This window comes from Calliopsis andreniformis, chromosome 9 (genome assembly GCF_051401765.1).
Source record: "Calliopsis andreniformis isolate RMS-2024a chromosome 9, iyCalAndr_principal, whole genome shotgun sequence".
Classification (NCBI taxonomy): domain Eukaryota; kingdom Metazoa; phylum Arthropoda; class Insecta; order Hymenoptera; family Andrenidae; genus Calliopsis; species Calliopsis andreniformis.
Window position 1 is genome coordinate 1,172,840 of NC_135070.1, and position 20,893 is coordinate 1,193,732.

A 20,893-nucleotide genomic window follows, 5' to 3' on the forward strand; every position below is an offset into this window, starting at 1 on the left:
CAGGCGGGGTGAGTGGTCGAAGATTGACCCTGAAGCTGACCAAAGGAAACCGGGGATCTCCGTAATTCGCGAAAATTGCGAGTTCTAATATCGCTACTGGCCTCTCAAAAACTAAACGCGTGAAAGTGGAACGATATTGTTCTCACACGGCAGGATACTCGCAGCGGACAAAAGAAGAATCACGCCCTCGCGTTCGCAGATGTGCTCGCCAGGAGAGTGTCTTATTCTCACGCAACGGTTTCTCCCGGCGAGGCTCGTTGCGCAAAGATCGAGGGGGATTCGGTTGAAATGAGAAAGCAGCGGACTCTAAATATCAACGAGACCGGCTAGCTCCGCGAGAGAAAGAGTGGAAAAAAGCGCAGTAGCCAGTGGAAAGAGCGAAGGAAGGACGATCGATGCGCAGACGTAGCGGCGATGCAGATAGCATCTCGCCAAAGGACTGGTCGGATTCGAGCGTGTCGCCGGCGCGACCTGGAATAAGGGTAGCCATGTCGGTATCGGAGACTTTCGTATCACCGTGCGTGGAGGGCGGGAGGGACTCTTCAGGTCGCGTGCTCGACATTCTTCCGTGAAGATGTATGGCACCAATGAAAGCCACGGGCCGAACCACGGGCCTTGGACACCGCCTCCTCCTGCGCCCCAACCGCTCCCGCCGCAAGCCCAGCATCAAAACCATCCCCGACCTCACCCCCACAATCATCCGAGCCACCCGCCGTACGTACCGCCGCCGTATCAGCATCCTCATCACCACTTGCCGCCCGAGGTAATTATTGACGATATCCTACAGTCCGTTCGAGCCAACTGTCTTCCCTGCAACTCCAAGAATCTTTCCAAACTCGATGGCCTGAGACCGCAGCTCACAGGGCTATTTGCCCTCGAACGCGCTTGCGACCTCGTCTCGCTCCTCCCCGCGTAGCTTAGCCAACGGCACGTCAACTATGTATATAGAACAGAGTCTTCCTTCGCGATTCACGCTCTTAATTAGGTGTGTCAGAGCAGACCCTTCCGAAAATTACAACCCATGGGGAGCCTGTTCCAGGTATAAGATTTGTTATGGAACTGGAGGTTACGTAAGGTTCCTGCCAGTGGCTCCAAGAAGATCCAGGTTTCTTAGAGACGGAACGACCGGTTTTGAATATGCTCACAGTCGACTGAATATTATTACCCAGGAACTTTGGAACGTTATTCGGGACCTCTGACCCTTTTATCTAAAAAACCTCAGCGATTTAACGCGCAATTAGAAGCTCAGACGATGAGCTAGACACTGATCGTTTAAGGAACTGCGGAGTAAGTAGAAAGCGAGACGAAGCGTGTAAAACGTTTGTCGTTGCTCTCTTATTGGACTAATCGAGCGCCGTTTGATCGAGGATTAGAGATTGTTACTCTGTGGCTACACGGCAAGGCGAACGCATGATTAATATCCTAAGGGAAACCTACAACGATGACTTTAACTGCTTGTAGCACAAGTTTGCTTCCCATCGTAGGCTCTGGTGTGCAATCACGTGCATGGAGGGTATAACGTCCACGGGATGAGGATTCATGATTATTATACCGTTTCCAGCGTGCTATTTTGACACTAGCCTCGATCGACTGTCCATCGACGAGTCTCTAACGCTTGAGAATATTCGAAGAAACACCGAATCTTTCTCAGGTACCGTTGATTGACGCGCATCCGCATCGAAGATTAATCTCTCGATTATTGCATCGTCAGGAATGACAAAGCGAACTTGTCGCTGACTACGAACACTTTCCCGACTCTCTCCCTGTCTGTTCAACTATCGACGAAACAATTTACCGACACCTTTCGCTCGAAAAGATCATTATCGTTGATCCGACTGTTGCGGAATCGCTAAGAAAACAACACATTTGGCATAAATCACATTTCGCGCGAGACGTTACTACTGCACCTCAACAACAAAGTCGCAAAAACGTCCAACCAAGGTCTCCCACGCGATTCGCGATCATCCCACGTTTCTTGGACCGCAAAAAGCGACGCGACACGCGGAAACTCAGACTTAGAAGCGAAATTCGTAATCGACTTCCTACGCTTGGGGCTCACGCCTACGAAACGGATCGCGATCGCTTACATCAGGTGACTCGAAATTTCAGGGTCGGCGGACGAGGGCAAACAGGCGCCATCATATTCGCGAATCCCGTAATCAGGTAGACCCAGGAAAGTATCCCAAAAGACGCGTAATCGTCATGTTGCCTTAAAACCAAAAACTCCGATTGGAGCAGCAGATCACAGTGCCGCGATTCAGGCGGATTAAAGCCGTCAATTATAGGAGAAGGGAGAGAAGTAGAGAGAAAGAGAGAAGCAGAGGGTCCACCTTTTCCTTTATATTACGGCACTATTCGCGGCCGCAGTTTAGACAGATAGGTGGGTTGGTAGGAGAATGAGTCAGGCAACGCTAGGTAGGTTAGATTGGACGTTGTCTCCGCGCGGACACACACGCGCGCACGGTGTAGTAGGAGCGCGCGAGCGCTCGTGCCACACGTATGGAGAGGCACACATACCTTCCAGTTAATAGCACATGCGAAGTGCTAGATGGCCGGCGTGCGTGGGTGGACGGAACACGTTAGGTACGTATGTGTGCCATGGAGAAAAGGCATATGGTCAGCAGGTGAGACCTTTGCTTTGTGTTCCAAGTGTGTATAAAGTAGCCTACTTCCAGTGACCAATGTTATTCCGGCGTAATTTACTGCGCCGGGGGAGAGACAAAGGGTTGCGTCGCTCGGATCCTTGGGATCCCTTTCGAAAAACGGGGCCAACGTGTCCCAGACTAATTCCGTTCGCCGAAGAATCGATTCGAGCGAAAGAATCCCGCTGTAGCTTGAAAATTATGCCTCGCGTTGATCGACTGTTGCTTTGGGTAATAGGAAGTTAAAGGGACAGGGCCCCGACGAAACTGTGACGCTATGAAGTAAAGACTGAATGGCCGGACGAAAAATCTGAAGACGAAGGCGAGGGCGAGAAACCGCGATGAGGGATGCTCTTTAGGAAATACACTGGGTGCCGCTTGATATATTTTTCCATTATTAAGGACATTAAGCTGGCGGACCGCAGCAAGTAACTCTTTCCGTTTCCCTCCTCCTCTTTTCGTTCCTCGCCACAAACCGGGTCGTTTCTTTTGCGCTCTCTCCTTTTTTTCCGCACTAGCGACGACGATAAATCAGAAAAAAAGATTCCGTGCGTCGGTATAGCCGGGCGACGGAACGCAATTTTCCGTCTGCTAGGAGATAAAAATTTGATGAATGGACGTATGGTCTTCGAGTCGGAGGCAAGGGAGTCTTTATTGGTGGCGACGCGGCTTAATTAGCATTTGCTCAAAAATCGCAAGAGGAAGCTGCTGTCTGGAGCGAAAGAAAAAGGGATCGTGGATTCTTTCATCGAATCGACATTCGCGTCAGAAGTTACGGAAAAATTTCCAATTGCTCACTCGAGACGGTCGTTAAAAATTCACAACTCGACTTCGTTGAATCGTCGTTTGCCCTCTTGACGGCCCTTCTCTATATTAATCGTCGTGAACGCATCTCGTTACCAAGATCGTACTCGCCGAGAGAGATTTAAAGAGAATTTGAAAAAAGTATGAAATTTTTGTGAAGCTCCATATAATCTCATGACTTGTTACCAGGAACGAATTTGTACAAAATAGATAATTATTTTTCCAAGATGAATTCATACATTAACTCTGGTACGTCGTTGAAATCTTTTTTCGATTCAATCGTTTAAGTGCACTCATAATAACATGCTGATAATAAATGTAGTTTCACATACCTAAGGTTTTGGAGAAGGACCTGATAAAGTTAATAATTTACTCTTGTCTCCTTCAACGTTAACGTAAAAATAATCGCGAGAGTAATGTCAAGAAACAAGGGAAATAGGGTCGGGTCTATAAGAGGTAAATGCTATAGTTTAAAAGAGATGAATAAATAGGAGACGAGTTTACGAATCCCCCTCGAATTCAAGAAGTGATATTTGTAGTCCAAGAGGGTGACTCGTAACACGAGGCATTTTATTCAAATCGACGCGAAACAGGATTCGGATTGATTCGTCTCCGGGCGAAAGAAATGCGTCTGAGGAGAAAAAACGAGGAATAAAATCGAGTCACAGGCTCTCCCTCTCTCACGAGGATTAAGAATCAGGGATGCCCAGTGTCGAAGGTCGCCCGTCAAATATCCGCCGACGCGTCGTCCCAGAAAGAAAGGGTTGAAAGTCGCGGAAACTTGAGAACCCTCGGTGACAATTTCAATTCTCTCTCCGCCTTTTTCTCCGTCTTTGCTCCGCTCATCGTTGCTCGACGTCTTCTCGAGCTGTCTTTGTCGCGCCGTGGCGAGGAGGGTGGCGGCAGCCTAAGATTCTTAAAACTTCTCGCGAGATTTTTCGATTTTAATTACAGTTTTAACATATTTTAATAAAATCCTCCTCCTTCAGCCGTCCTTCCGCGCGGAACAGTGACCGTTCCCTTCTTTAATTCCGCCGAGCTCCCGATACCGGATCCCCCGACTTTTGCCACGAACGGTACGTCCGTTTCAACGTTAACCCTTTCGTTCGTTCACCTACACCCACACCGGGACGAGGACGGGAGTAACACCTGTTCCCTCAACGAAAACCCGAAATCAAGCGTTCCCCGTCGTGTTCCACCCGCTCGTGTGCTTGCTCGGCCCTTCCAGCAGTTTCGCGTTCCTCCTCATCGCGTCGAGGAACACCGAGCAAGTGCCCGGCCGAGTGGGCAACTTGCGCTTCGTATGTGTACACGTGCGATTCGAAAAACATTGATCGGCCGGTTACTTCCGAAAACCACTACAGGATGGTCGTTGACCCCCTTTGCGGCCAGCTGTTACTCGCTACCTATTAAATTCGCGGAGAACGTTCTATGGAGAATTGATAGTAATCGATATTCGCGCGATCCAACTTCCCAGGATTTCAATTCTCCCGCGCAAACTGACGAGGATTCGACTTTTACAAGTCGTTCGAAGTTGTAGAATTTGGTGGAAGGAAAGTTCATTAGACATAAGTACGTTGACTAAATCGGCCCAGTAAACCGTCGCAATGATCTATCGAACGAGTCCGTGTAAGTACCGACCAAATTGCGTCACCTCGCGTGAACTTTTAATTAATAGATCGCGTTCGACCTGGACGTGAAATCGCGGGAGTGAACGGCGGCACAGCACCCGCTAGACCGCGTAGAAACGCGGAGCACAACAGGCAACAGAGTTCGCCGATGAATAACGCAAAGAGCAAACGATACGCGACCACGGCCTACCAGCTCGTAGTTTCCCACTCTCGTCATCCTATAATTGCATGAGAAAATCATGAGGATCGCTCGAACCGTCAACGTATAATGAAAATGGACGGAGCTGAGCGTCTATACCTGTGCCTATACATTCGAAACATTCCAAATTTGCCTCCAGAAAACACGACTCCGTATACCTGAAACACCTATAGATTTCTCACGAATACCACTAAAAAGATCTCAAATTTGGAATAATTCTCTCTGATATGTATTAACAATGAAAAAGGCACAGGTAGAACACTTCAGCCGAGTCCTCCAAGTCCAGGAGGCGATGGTGATCGCGTAAGAATACAGCGGTCAGTTCTTGCGTCGATTTGCCATCCTCCGTTGCTCGACCAAAAGTGCAGTGTACCAACTAACTCCGGCAGTTCTTCTCGCAGATCTTCATGCACAAGAGCGCGATGCAGATGCACGCGAGGGAGCTGGGCGCGGCGGGTGCACTGACGGCTCGACCCGGCGGCGGTGTGGCGGGTGGACTGGCGGGCCTCGGTCCGATCGGCGTCGGTCCGGGTGGCATGATCGCCGGCAACGAGGTAAAGCCGCACCAGTGCCAGCAATGCCTCAAGTCATTCTCCAGCAACCACCAGCTCGTGCAGCACATCAGGGTCCACACCGGCGAGAAACCGTACAAATGCAGCTATTGCGACCGCAGGTTCAAGCAGCTCAGCCACGTACAGCAACACACGCGCCTACATACGGGTGAGTATCTGCCCTCTGTTAATACCTTGCCGATCCTGATCTCGAGGAATGCCAACATTTTTCGCTCCCCCCATAGAGGAATTGGACGTGATCGATCGAGCGCCGATTTCACGTTTATGCTTAGATACTGATTTCTCGGAAATAAATGGGAAATTGTGATAGATCGTTTTAGACGATTTTACAGGATTTTAGAACATTGTTTCTGAGTCGTAACCCTTTTTCGTAAAAAGTTAAATCGGGTACAAAAATTTCTCCCGTATTTGTATAAAAAGGCACTTCTGACAGGGTAAATAAAATACGCTAAAGCTAGATGCCTCCGAATAGATTTTTAATATAATATTGAATGAACTTACTATTCAAGATGATGGTTGTACTTGCCTCTTAAGTAATTAAAATTTTGTATCAGGCCTTTCAGTTATGCAAAATCAATCCTGCAACTGTTAGTACAATATTGCAATAGCTATTTACTGAAAATCTACACGAGAAACTTTTGGATAAAAACAATTACCGTTAAAAATAATCGTGGCAATCTCCTACAAAACACTTTGCCTTCTTGAGAGTAGGTTCTCACAAATTCGGAGCTCGAGTTATAGAAATTCGTTAGCTATTGTTCGTTCCATGGGCACTTTGGTAGTGATGTCGCAATATTTACCGGAACGGAAACTTTTCATTATTATTTATAAAAAAAGGTTGATAATCTGAAAACTTGTATACAACTACCACTTTTTTATGAGTACACAGTGTAGTCTTTGAAATCGTACTGAAAATTTGAAATTGCACTGCCAGAGAAGATGTTAATTCTGTGAATCAAGTTGGGAAACAGAATCTTCTGTACATTTTTTAAAATACAAGAATTTCTAGATACTGATCTCTCGAAGATAAAGAGATGACGAAAGATGATTTTAGATGATCTTGACACTTTGAGCTACTGTACGTTATATGGGCTTTTTCCTAAAGGTGACTCAATATTTATCTTAAGTGGAACTTTTATCGCAACGTCAGTTGAAACTCAATCAATAGCGAAAAAAAAGTTGAAGACATAAAAAATGTCACACAAGTACTATTTCCTTATGATTAGATACTGTAACATTTACGATACCAACGAAAATCTGAAATCCCAGCGTACTGAAGAATATCTGAATTTTGGAAATCGTATGAATCTTGACCTTCTATACTAAAAGATCAAACTTATCAAGCAACGACGAGTAGGATTTCACCGCGATTCCTCGGCACATTACCATGAAAAAGAAACAGTTGATCAATTTTTCCTGATCGCGCAGCAAAGTCGACGAGCCTGCAGGCTTAATGCATGCATTCAGTATCCCGGGCGCTGATAGTAAATTCTATGAATACCGCATTGCATCGGGGCCGTTCGGCCGGTCGATAATCAATAAATTAATATACTATTATAATCTGTACGAGCGATCGTGCGTTCCGATTGTAGCTAATTTTAATGCGGCATGCTGCGAGATTGCTCAATGCGCGTCGCGGCCACGCCAGAGCCCGAGCGTGGTTTCCAAGACACCGTTGACTGAGCACGTTGTCGTTCGGTATGCACATGGGCCCGCGTATCTGCGGACAAGTTCGATTTACGCGGGGCGAACGATCGAATTCATCGAGCGACCGCCGCTCTCGACTAAGAATAGCAGTGACGGAGAGAGAGACGGAGCACGGACGAGGGACCCGTAATAATGAGAAAATTCAACAGCAAAGCTGGCCAGCGAGCCAGTCAGCGAACGGGTCGCGCCCGGCTAGAAAGAATTTCATTAAGGGATGAGCGTAGTCAATCGGAAGGTATTAGCCTCGAGAAGCAAACGGCGAACGGTCAGCGCCGCGTATGACTGGCTGGACCAACCCTCGGAAAAGTCTCGCCGCTCGTCTCGTCCAAGATCTGCTTCCGGACGAGAAGAAAAAACAAAACCTCGTCGGTATGCGAGCTATTTAATCGAAACGTCCGACGAGCTCTATCTCCAACGCTGCTCGCGCGAGGATAACGCGAGACGATGGATTCTTAAGAAAACATTCCTTTGAAATCATCAATACCCGGGAGAAAGCAATTTTCCGGAGTTACCTCGATAAGCCACCGTGGAATATGAAAAAAAAAAAAAAGGAGCAGAGTTTGGAAGTGCTCCCTGATCGTGTTCAACGAGGAAAAAAGGGTCGACATTGATTTCACCGCGCTCGTTTCACCCCTTCGTCCTTTTCGACGACTACCAACGAGCAAGTAACTACTGCTTAGCCACCCCTTACATTAATAATCACCCTTCCCACGTTCTCCCACTCTACTTCGCCGCGGTTGGTACTTCAGCCGATGTTAGTGTACGCGCATCCATTGCATGCACAACTTCAAGTTGCCGTGTCCTTCCTGTTAAAACAGTTTGAACGAACGCACGGCCCCCCCGAGGGCAGAAAAATCGAAACAGGAATTCCACTTGTCGATGCCCTCGCTCGTTATAGTTAGATTCGATATTCGAACCCACCACCAGGAATATTTCCCATTTTCGAGCAGCCGTCACGGCAATTTCTCGCGACTCAAAAATCGCGGTGCTCGCAGCCGAAATTCCTCCCAAATTCCCCCGCAGCCGCTTGTTGTTTTCCCTAACGATGCCGCGCGCAGCATTTGCATGCCATATTGATTTCCCGTTTCGCAACGAGATCTCGCTGCCTGCCGCCGATTGGCCGGTCAAAGTCAAAAAACGGCGGGAATTTACTGCTGTATCGTCGCCCCCACCCCCTCACCCGGTCCATGTAGCGTGACAGGCTGGGTTACAATTTCTCTTGCCTAAAGTATATATATATATACATATATATATATTGTATATTGGCCCGCGCGCTCACACGCCTATAAAATTTGCAACGTTGTACGCATATAATTCATTAACCGAAATTCAACGAAACTCAGGCAGCTACGCGACCAGGCAAAGCGAGAAATGAGGGGTGGGGGGAGAGGAGGCGGAGGCATGGGGGTGTGAAATGCAGGCGAGGGTGGCAGAAACGAAGGACAGCGAATATAATATCGGTGAGTGTCCGCGATATCGATAGCTGGTCAATAGCTGCAGCAGCCTAGACAAATACCTGCCGAGGGTGTATAGAGTCCATCCTCCCCTCCATGGTGGCGGGCATACGAGGGTGACTGGGTGTGCAGCCAATGGGAGGTCGGCTCGCCCCACTCGTGGGTCGCGCGCGAAAAAGCGCGGGAATTTTTCGATCGCCCGATCGCTCAATAATGGAACCGAAGTTGCGCGCCGCCACTGTCGCCCGCGTACACGTACACACCACATAGAAACCATCACCACGCGTTACCGCTGCATCGCATTGCGTTGCCCTGTATTGCATTGCATTGCATCCACACGCATGCACCGATACACGCGAGAACGGATACGCAGCAGCCTAATAAATAGCGGTACGCACTCGCGAGCGTGTTAGCGGATGGATGACAGAGTTGTTCCCGTACGCAGCGGGCCAGAGGCTACGCCAAAGATTATCCCTTCGGCAACGAGGAAAACTCAATTTTCGTGGGGCGAAATCTAATGATCGGTCACCCCACGCGCACGGAATTAATCGGTTTTCCTGGACCAGCTAGCGGCGATCGTGTTAGCTTTTGGAAGCATAGGTGATTCCAGGATGGAGGCGCAAGGGCTTATGATTCTTTGGCGACGTGCAATTAGAGGCAAATAATCACCCGTGAGAAATGAGATAACTTTGCGATATAGTATCCATCAGAGTAGACAACTGAGATGAACAATCTTATGTATTTAAACGGTCGAACATCTCGGAGATGGGAAATACTGTCCACATAACGGAGATCTCCTATTAAAAGTCAATAGAGCAGTAATGGCTCCTCGTTGAAAGAAGAATGTTAGCGAGTCGAGTCCATTAATACCGATACAAACGGGCCTGGAGAAAAGTCACCCCTTTCGAGCAAGGCGATGGTCGCGTTTGAAAAAAGGAGCACGTCCGCCGAGCGAAATTGACCGGATAATTTTAAAGTCCACTTAAGACTGCGAAAAATTGCCGTATCGTCGGTGCATGAATAAAAATTAAGTTGTTCCTCGGGGCTCCCCTTTGAGGAAGGTGGCTAGACACGTCGACTCCGGGCTGCATATTCGTATTTACGAGCTAACGGGGGTTGCCAGCAGCCGAAAAAAGGTCGAACTTACTTTCGAGGATCGAGAGCCATGATTCTCTCCTTCTTCCCTCGTCGCTCTTCCGGTTTCCTTTGCCAGTCGACGGTGACCTCCTGACGGAGAGCCGAGTGCTTCTTTTGCCGTCCTCGTTCAGTCTTTTTCCCTCCCTCTCCTACTTTTAATTCGCTAATTTCGCTCAGTTAAGAATTTATGCGACGGAATGTCTCGCCAGACGTCTCGAGAAAAATCAAAGCGGCGCAACGGAAAGAACGACGCCAGCCCTTTATCACGAATGACGCGAAATGAAAGATTAAACAAAAGCGGCAACGTTTTACGCGTCTGGAAAAACTTTGTAGGGTGAGTAGATGGAAATAGCAAACGTAAAACGTCTCGTTTGCCGCGAGACAATTTCGCCTTTCCCAGTTTCTCGCGAGAAGAGCGTTGCAAGTTGAACGGATTCCACGATCGCGATTACTCGTCGATTATTTTTTCATCGAGGCTAGAGATCGATTGACCGAGCGAACGCGATACCGTTGTCGGCAACGCTGCTTAATTAATTCGCACGATACGGGCTAATCAACTTCCCCATACCTCCCATTGTAAATATTTTAATGGTCGATATTAATCCTAATATTGGTTTACGCGCCAGCACCGTAAATGTCTCATATATCAAAATCATAATCAATATCAGAATCGGCTCAATTTCCAACGAAGAAAGATTTTAAACACAAACCGCATTCATTGCACCAAGTCCTTTTTCTTTTGAAATATATTTCAACTGATTTTTTAGTCGTATCAGAACTTATCACAGTTGTTTCTTCTAAAGAGTAAGCGAGAACTTTTCCCGAATTTTCTTCTTGAAACCTTGTTTGACTGTGTCGTATCGAACCAAGAATGTTCGAGTAAATTGATTTCGCGGCGAAAATCAGAAGCAAAAACTTCTTCTCTACTTGCACATATGCACACGTGTATACAGCGAAGCGAGAATAGAGAGACGAGGTGTAACGGTCAGAGCATCGCATTCCCCGATAGCGAAGAGAAAGGCAATTAAATCGTTAAAAGGTAAAAGGTAAGGATAATTAAAAGTCGAAGATACCGTATGGCCTGCCAGAAAATTAACGTAGTCATGCAGCGTATGCATAGGCCGCTGAGCAAACGAGTCTATTCTAATTTTCTACGAACCCTTCCACGGCCGCTGCATTTTTTCCGTGAGGGTTAATTTGAATAGGGTCGCTGCCTCTCTACACGCTACACACGCTTCTGGGGGATGGTTCGGTAATACGCCTACGCTTTTTTTCTCGTCGACCTACTCTCCTTTCATTCTTTCTTTCTTCTTTCGTGTTTTTTTGTTTCTTGTCGAACGAAACCCTTTTGGACGATGAGGAACGATTGTCGATTTTTTGTACCCACAATGTGCTCGGTTTTTTCTTCCTCCGGGGTGGGATTCAACTCTTCCCGCGGCATAGAAGGTCGCGGCACAGTGAATATGCATTCGGCGGCACGCGAAAACGCCACGTCATTTTTTAAGGTCACCTTTCAACGATCGCGAGCGCGTCATTGTCACTCTGTGCAACGTTTGTGATCCCAGATAAGTAATCTCTCTCTTTCCGCAATGTTTGCTCGGAATCTTGTTGATAGATTCGCACGAGGAACGGACGGTGGTCTATTCGAACCCAACTTTCAATCGAAACGAAAAGGGCTGTACTTTGAACTTTTCTCAACACCGATTCGTATCCATCGCTTTTAAATATTTTCAAGGAAGATCTTGTTAAAATTCAAAGAGGTTCGGAATCGCAAATTTTCCTATTGGCGCGATAGATCGTGGCACAATAAAAGAATGGAATCTTCCACGACCTCGACAAGAGTCGAGATCCTCTTAAAATTCTGCGAACGTTCAACAAGAATGATCAGAATTATTTCGATTGTTGAGGAAAAAATGTCACGTAAAAGAATACAACCTTTTTCTATAAAGTTTTAGGAAATATTTGTCCAGCTATATTCGCGATTCTATTAGTTTTTCAAAAGCGCGTAAATCTTCGCTGTGTCCTCAGATTGTTGCCATGAGAGTGATTTTTTTCTACGAGTTATCTTATCGCGCGTTACTGATATAGAATAGAATCCGAGATGCAGTCGCAAGCAATAAGTGTTCTTTAAGCTGTAAAAAGCAAAAACCATGTGCACTTTTCAGCTGCGTTGATTCAACGAGCACCGATTCTTAATGAAACCTTCAGAGTGGCTCGGATCAAACGAATAACGATTATTATTTCAACGGTAGGGCTTCCTGCATCGGGAACGAACGGATCTTTTAAAATTCTTAAAGAGACGCGACTCTTTCCCACCCTTAGAATCGACGAAACTTCAACCCCCTTGCATTACTGACTTACTTTCGGGCAACCCTTTACTTTAGAGACGGAAACACGACGCAATAACTTCGCCGCTTCGCGGGAAAGCGATCTCCTCGGTGCCGTCTCGCTGAGAAACGGGGACAGACAAACGACTGAAAAATGTCTGCATGCATTCGTTAAAAAGACGTGAACGAACAGCGAGCAAGGAAAAGTATTTCGCCCGTAAGGACAAGATACACGCGCGATATGTGTAAGCGTAGCACCAGAAGGTGGTAATCTCGCTTCATACCAGTTCTCTATCTACCGCACACTCGCATGCGGTAAACGGTCTACAAAATCTAGATTGACTTTCTAAAGCTGGCACGAAAGCAAGCGACTTTTTGCTCAAAATCGGGTACGATCTTCAACGGAGACTGCACGATCACGCTTCGGCCGCAGAACCGGTCTGTAGGTTAAGGATACCTCGCATGCTCCTTCGCCACCGATGCAATAATTTCGCATAAACTAATTTCGCTCGAGAATCTTTAAAGTGTTTCCTTTTTTGTGACCGTGTCAGTGTGCCAGAGACACACAGATAGGATTCGCCAAAATCTGCTTTTCGTCAAAAAAATTTTCAGATCGAATGGTGAATTTACTTTGATGCGTTCAATGAATTGCTCTATAGCATATGCCTACTTCCTCGTGGTCCAGATATACGAATGTTAGGAAGCTAAGGTTAACTAAAAATAGATGTTCACAAAATTTCAAAGTTTTGCTTCTTCATGCAGGAACTTTTGTAGATCAGTAATGATCTGTTTCTGTGACAAAAAGTGATTGCGATTAAGGGAAATAACTAGGTATCTGTATTTATTTATTAATTTATTTAGTAATCATATTCGACTTATTCAGTAGTTCGGTCTTCCATGAGATATTCTTTAATTGGAATACTATCCGTACTATCATATACTATGATGCTATGATTGTTTTTCCATGAGAAAAACGATTTACGATAGCACACAAAATATAATTTCTTAATTTACCAATTTTTGTAGGTTATTCATGAATATTTTTTATACATAATATTAAACGTAAATTAGTAGGAAAGCCGTGTCTTCTCCATACCAATATGAAGATTAAATCTTCACAACTCAATCTGCTGTATTCAATATACGGAAGCTCCTTCATGAATAAACTCTTCTTCTCCGGTTAACACGTTAAACTTGAACTTCAAATATCTAGCTCAGAACTGAGCCAACATACTCGACATTAGTGCTTCAAAATATTGCGTTGGATAATTGTTAAAATTCTTCTAACTATACTAGAAACAAACCTAGTACCTTTCAAAGCTACTCATTACGTTTTCCGTTATATCGCTGCACTAACAAAAAAAATTTTTTTTCACCTGGAATACGATAGTTGAGAGAGGAAGATTTACGCGGACCATTTATATCGAGCAGTCGGGCCGGCGGGTCAAGAATATTGAGCACGAGCGGTCGTAAAATAAGATATAGATTTCCATCTAGTAAACTTTCTACACGGCATGTGTGGGAGGTAACGCAGAACGCCATACGGCATACGAGAACAGCTCCGGCGTCTTTCGTTAGAAACTTTGGGCGCAGCCTTGTGTGCACTGCTCGAGTTATACCTTACACACGCGCGCGACTTACATATACATATACACCGATACACCTTCATCGTGTAACAAGCTTAAAGACACTCGGCTACTTAAATATTTAAAACAACGAGATTGACATTACTACAATGTGGAATGATAAGCTTTATAAACAATTGATATATTGAAAAATAAATATAGCAATAAAAGAAGAGTTTCTCAATAAAAAGCACAACTCATCCCTTTCTAAGTTGAGCGAAGCTATTGACTGAAAGTTTGGAAGTATTTTCTATGTTACGAAAAATACAAAGTTAGATATTTTTTAAGCATATAACTTAAGTAGCGTAATAGGTATTAAAATAAAAAAGCATAGTAATTATTGCTGAAAGTGTTAATCTTTAGTTAAAAGTACTTTGCCATTCAGTGTAACTTTAATGAAAATTACCATGTGACTCCGACCTTTTGGCTGATAGTACCTATACATTCTACTGGATCTAAATAAATGATAATATAGACGTCTCTATCACTTTCCATAAAATGTTAAACGTGCACACTCAATAAACCTAGACATAAGTTAATTGAAGTTCTATACTTTGATGATTATTGGACTTGCTATTACTATAAATGCAAACATTCTACAACTGGAATCCTGATGTTTAAAGATCGTCTTTCCTTCAATTAACGTCATCATAAATGAAATTCACACGCATTTAGAAACATCCGTCTTTGCGAACCATCAAGAAGATACGTAATTTCATCAATTACCCGGATAATTGCGTGGACATAAATACTGACACACGCTCTCATTCACGCTTTTGTGTAACTATTCAAATTCTTCTATTACGTCTGTTCCACGATTCAGATAAAGCAGTTGACGAACATCGAGAACGATTGAATACACGATTAAGATGGCAAGAATAAAAATAACCAAAGGGGAACGTTAGCACCCTCCTGTGCCTCGTAACCCTTCGCAACGAAAACTCGAGCAGGGCGAAAGAAAGCTTCGATCTGGGGTTTCTTTGAACGTCACTAAACCGGAAACGAAAGAGTCTTCGAAACAAATGGAAAGCTCGGCAGTCCTGTCAATAACAGGTGCTACATTTCATTCATCTTCTACCCCAATCGTTGCTCATTATCTGGTGACCTGTTTCGCGTCTGCGACTCTATTTTATATGCTTATTTTTAAGTAGGTCTCTTAACAGATTCAATCCCAATCGTCTTCTTTGTTTGACCAGTGCACGAGTTCGTGTAACAGGCCCATCAAAGGTATAACTCTGAGGAACGAAAAAGGGGTTGACGGCCTTTCGAAATCTCTCTCGAACAAATGGCTCGCGATGAAAAATCGTAAAGACACGAGGGCCATCAGCAGGACTTAGCTCCGGCCACTCGACAGGCCGAACGTTCGTTCTGAGACATTAATTTTTACCCCTTTTTACCCCCATCTGCCTAATGACCCGGAGTCCGCCGCGCTGCCTCTTCTAGAAAGACGACAGAGGCAGGGGAAAACGAAGGAGAAGAAAAAAGGTCTCGACGAAATGCCCGTTAAGTGGCGAGGATCGTCGTCGTCGCCGTCGTTGGGAAACGGTTCAAAATCTTGTCCTGCATCCAAGGACGATCGTTACCATTCGGACGGATATGCTAGAACAAGGGGGACTGGTGTGCCGTGTACACTCCTTCCTTCCGGTGTCTTACATAATTTCTCGTCCGTTTTTCTCCGCTCTCCAACCCTTCCTCCTACGACCCCCTTGGCTCGTTTTCACCCCCTTCAAGCGGAGGAGCAGCCACGCCGCAACAATGGGTCTCATCAGGCATCGGGAATAAATTATGCTCGGGTAAATCCGCCAGAAAAATGACCAAGCTCTGAAATTAGTGCCGCTGCTCGCCGGTTCATTCGCGAGGAGCGGAGGGAAAAAAGTCAACGAAAAGCTACATACTTCCGGCTGGATCGTTCCTACAATTCTCACTAATTAATGCTTCTCCAAAGAAGAACGATCTTGGCAGGTTGTATTTAGGCATTCGACTCGACAATTCTCGCAGAAGTGTACGCGCGGGACAGGACGAGCCCGAAACAACAAATCGGTGAAAATGGGTTCGTCGGCCTGGCCGGGGAAGAAACGAGCCACAGGAAAGAAAGGGTTCCTACGAGGTCAGCGAACCTGACACGCTCCCTCTGGGCGGTCTGAAAAAAGCCGAAGGTATCGGTCGAAAAGGAGAAAAAAAAGCGATAAAGAGTTTCGGACGAGGCAGGTGAAACCGATCGAGAGGGTAGGAGCGAGCGAGATGGAGGAAGCTACCATATGCCCGAATAATGTTCCACCCGCGTACGATTCGACCAACCGACGCAACGAGTTTGTTGCCCATCATCGTGACCGAGAGCCGAGCTTCCCAGACACTTTTCGGCTGGGAACGATGACCGCGTTACGACCGTCGCGTCAAAAGGGACGTGTGTGTTTTGCCGCGATGACTCGCAGCGCAAAGTATCGAGACTGGCATGGAACAACCGAAACTGGAAGCTGTCGCAAGAATATCGATCATTGAGCTGAACGTCTGCCACTCGATGATTCTCAAACACTCTCGGCACGTTTGTCCATCGTCGTCCGCAGAGATATCTGGGAAACTAGATTGCCAGACCTTGCTATCCGCCTCGAGCCGACTCCCTTAGCCTAGTATAAATGGCATTGAGTAGGAACGTGGCCCGACGAAAACGCCCCGAGACCGCACCAACTACAGCCCTCTAATCGAAGTCATTCACCTTTGGGATCATTCCATATCCGATTCGAAGGCAGTCAATCGGACCGATCCCGTCTCTTTGACGCGACTACCAAGTCACCTTCCTGAGCGAATACATCAGTGGGTTAATGCAGTTCTGTCATCGTATCGTCATCAACGTCAATGGCTTTTTGCACGAGTTGTTACCGAACCTTTGTTCGCTATTTGCTATGGAATTGCCAATCGGAACTTTCCAATCTAACCAACGGCGGGTTGAAAAATTGAAAATTTTGCGACGCGGCTGTTCAAAAAAATCAACCCCTCGGAAGGGTGGGATGCCCGTTGCCATGGTTAGGTTTTGAAGAGGATGTATCGGGGTGATTTCGCCTAGACTACTGATGATGACTGTACTCCCCGTATACGCGAGGGATATAGGCACACATACTCGTGAAATTTCGCACGTACATACGTGCGGTACATTCGCCAGGGGGTAGAAATCATTAAAGGGGCGTGGCGTGCCCGTGGTTGCCCGGATGACGGTCACGTGAACCAAGATGGCCGCCAACCGAGAGAGCTCCCCTCTTTGCAACAGTCATTTGTTATCGGCCATTTTATTTTAATGATTTCCATGCATGCGTGAAACGCTCGGCTGCATCGCTCGGGAAAGGGATGTTCTCTCTCTCTCCCGCGCTCTCTCTCTCTCTCCTCTCCCTCTCTCACTCTCTCTCTTTCCCAGTGTATGTGTGTGCCTGGTAACGCGTTCTCCTAGCGCGATACACACGCTTCGCACCGAACGCACAGCGCTAACGCTGCTTTCATGGTAATTTCGAACCCTATAAATTCTGCTCCCATCCAACCCGTAATGCTCATCCTTCTTTCGATAAATTTCCTACGATTTCCCGATCGCGATTGCCGCGTGGCGTCACCGATGTCTCGCTCGGGGTCGGAAATCTCGCGTCGCGCCACTCTCAGCGACAAATTTCCACTATTCCGAAAAAGATATCGAAATCGAAGCGCACAGTGGGTGTGGTTTGATAACAAGCGCAACAGTCGTGCGATAAAGAACAGATTAGCTCGAAAACTACGGGAAAATAATAAAGAGAGCGTCCCTCGTTGGGTGAATCGCTCGGTGATTGCGACAATAAAACCGGTGTAAAAGCGAGTCGACTCGTTAGCGCGGCAGATCGATCCGAGTCGATTACACTCTCACGAATTGTATTAATAACCGTAGGAAGGTGTCCATTTGGTTCCTGGAACGATTTGTTGTAATCGTACCACTAATTAATGCATGCCGAATAAAATCGACGGACCGCTCATCGTCGTTAAAGACTGATCGATGTCTTTTTATATCGCTTTAAGTGATTGCCTCTTCAGCGTGGTTAGTAGCACCGGTAACAGCCGATCAGGGTACCGATAATTTCGCGGACGGAAATTAATAGAATCTATCAGAGATCACTGTCGCGGTACTGTATTTAATGCGCGTTCCAAGTTTAATTACTCTTCAACCGTGTCGTTCTGTTCGAACCAATCCCGAATGAGTGTGCTTTAATAATCACGGAAGTGGGATTGGCTATTTTTTAAAAAATACGCCAGTATATTTTCCATTGGGGCAGAGTTGTCGTCGCTCCGTCAACGTTGCAACATGAAGTTTGCACGATCGACAGACCTCTGCAAGCTCGATGACCGCTTCCCGTTCCATGGAGTCCGACGCGAAAATTCTACCAAATTCCGCGAATGCAAAATCCCGAGTTCGAAGGGTATCCAGAGGGTAATTGCACCACAAGCGCACGCGAATTCCGGAAACAATTTATTTCTCCTGGATTCTGCCGGCGCGGAGCGCGTTATCCGATGAAACGAAAAAAATCATCATCGAGCGCAGATAGGGTAGCAGGAAGAGAGAGAAAGACTGGGAGGGTGGACAGCGGGTGGATGGTGCGCTCGACAAATATCATCACGATACACAAACACGTTCCAGCCGCTCGGGCTTAGCATTCTCATCCCCGATTTTTACTCGGCAACTATGTATTTGCCCACCCCCAGCTCACAAAATTCAAAGTATCGCATGTATGAATAGCTCGACGAGTGGCACAGAGTGAGAAACGACGAAGGGAGTAGAGAATAGCAGTGGAAGAGAGAAACGAAGAGGGATAGAGAAGGACGAGGTCATCGCAGCAAACGCAGAACACACGTGCGTGTGAGTGCATGCACTTTAATGATTTCGAGCCGGAATTTCGATGACGGCGGCTGGGGAGGGAAAACAGGGAGAGAGAGGGCCGGCGCGACGTGTGTGCAACGACGGGTTGGTCAGGGCCGGTTTGTTGCACACGCGCAAAATCGTCGCTAGAGAAACAAAGAAGAGGAGAGAGAAATCGAGGGAGAGACCCAACGAACGGGGGAAAGAGAGTCGGCCAAGGGGGAGAGGATAGAGAGAAACAGCGGCGAAAGAGGCGGAGGGAGAAAAGGGCGGAAGGCTCGGCAGGGCGAGAGCGAGAGAGAAAGAGGGAGGACGTAAATTTTCTAGCGGTGCGTTCATTTGTTCGTTCAACGAAATGCGAATGCATTATACATGGATTGCAGGGGACATTAATTTTCTGCCGTGGACGTGTAGTGGGCCGTGGAGGGCCGCTGGGTGGTCGCCGTTTCCACGGACGAGGCAAGAGGGTTGCACAGAGAGGGGGTGTGCACGAGCATCGAAGAGAACTAGAGGGAGAACCAGAGAGAGTCGGAGAAGGGCGTAGGGAGATAGAAAAGGCGAGAGCGAGGGAGAGAGGCATATCCGTGCTACCTCGTACTCGCACGTCCAACCACGTGCCACTTCTTTCCGGGATTTCTACCTACTTTTACAAGCCGAGCCGGTGATTTTGACGAGTGGACGACGAGGCGTCCACGCGAGAGAGCGGAAAAAGTGCACGCGCCCGCGACCAGCGCGGCCCGAGAAGCGGAAAAACACGTCGAGGATTTTCCCCGAACGAGAGGGTGGGCGTGCTGAAGGCAAGTGGACGCGGCTGTGAAACCGCCGCCCGCTGACAAATAATCAAATATATCGCCGCTCTCATTTGATATTCCGAGGCAGTGTAGGTGATGAATGTAATGACGTTATGCGCCGGCCGGCGAATTACGGTCGTCGAGCAAAATTTAATGTCGATGCATGTTTAGTGTCGCCACGAGAAATACACGAAAAGGCATTAAACCGAGGGGAATAAAAAGAGAATATATGCAGTAAAACGCATCGATCCGTTCAAAGAGGCTCTCGTCACTCTCCATAAAGAAACGTGGAATCATCACTCGCCCCGTTAATCAAATTGAGGGCAATTAATCGTCGTTAACTTTTACGTCTCTGTAAAAAGAAGTAGCAACACATAAATATAAAGTCTTTAAAGCTGTACATATATCCAAGAAGCACGCTACATCAATCTGATCGGAAGTCAGTTGTACGATGACGTTAATGGACCATTTTAAGCCGAGTTAGCAACTTCCAACTGGAGTAAGAGTTGTATAGAAGCACTATACGCTTTATCTTATCGTAAAGTGTCAATCGATACTAAAATCTCGAACTCAACAAATTTCGAGCCCCGTCGTAAGGAAAATACAATATATTAGTGCATTGCATTATTGCGATATTGTTTTACGAATGCGTCCTATAATATGGTTATAATTTAATGTTCTCTGCCTTATTCAAAGACAACGTCATTGACGAATTCATTAACTGCGATACACAGTGCAGGACACGCATGGGTACGCGGGTTTCAAGTAAATACAAACACGATAAAATTTTACGCGCGTACACGAGCCACCTAAATAAACGCCAATCATAAAACGGGTGTCTGGTGGCGCTTGTAAAAATGATAAAGTAAAGCTCGTAAAAGTAATAGTTTACGTATTGGCTATAACTTTTGTTACGCGTTGCACCGTGCCTCCTGACCTCACGTCGCTTCTTTTTCATCCTGAAGTCTTCGTCTTACTTTCTGATCATCGATAAAAGGGACACTTTGCATTTGAGTATTTATTCTGTGACACAGTGCAATAAATAACTTTTATGCTCCTCGTTCTCGATGGCGTTAATTCGCCGTAGAAACGAGTAACGAGATTAAAATCACGGGTACGAGTAACGAGGTTGAAAACGGT

General features: G+C 46.5%; 1 protein-coding gene across 5 annotated transcripts in view; it reads left to right on the top strand.

The window, feature by feature from the left end:
* Nucleotides 1-20,893, top strand: part of Dati (zinc finger protein datilografo) — a 65,226-nt gene that overhangs the window by 22,102 nt on the left and 22,231 nt on the right. For 4 of the 5 annotated variants that reach the window (XM_076384716.1, XM_076384712.1, XM_076384714.1 and 1 more), the window contains one exon: nt 5,666-5,996. In XM_076384716.1, coding sequence (XP_076240831.1) covers nt 5,666-5,996 — 331 coding nt within the window. The remainder of the gene's footprint in view (nt 1-5,665; nt 5,997-20,893) is intronic. The other variant, XM_076384713.1, reaches the window with a different exon arrangement.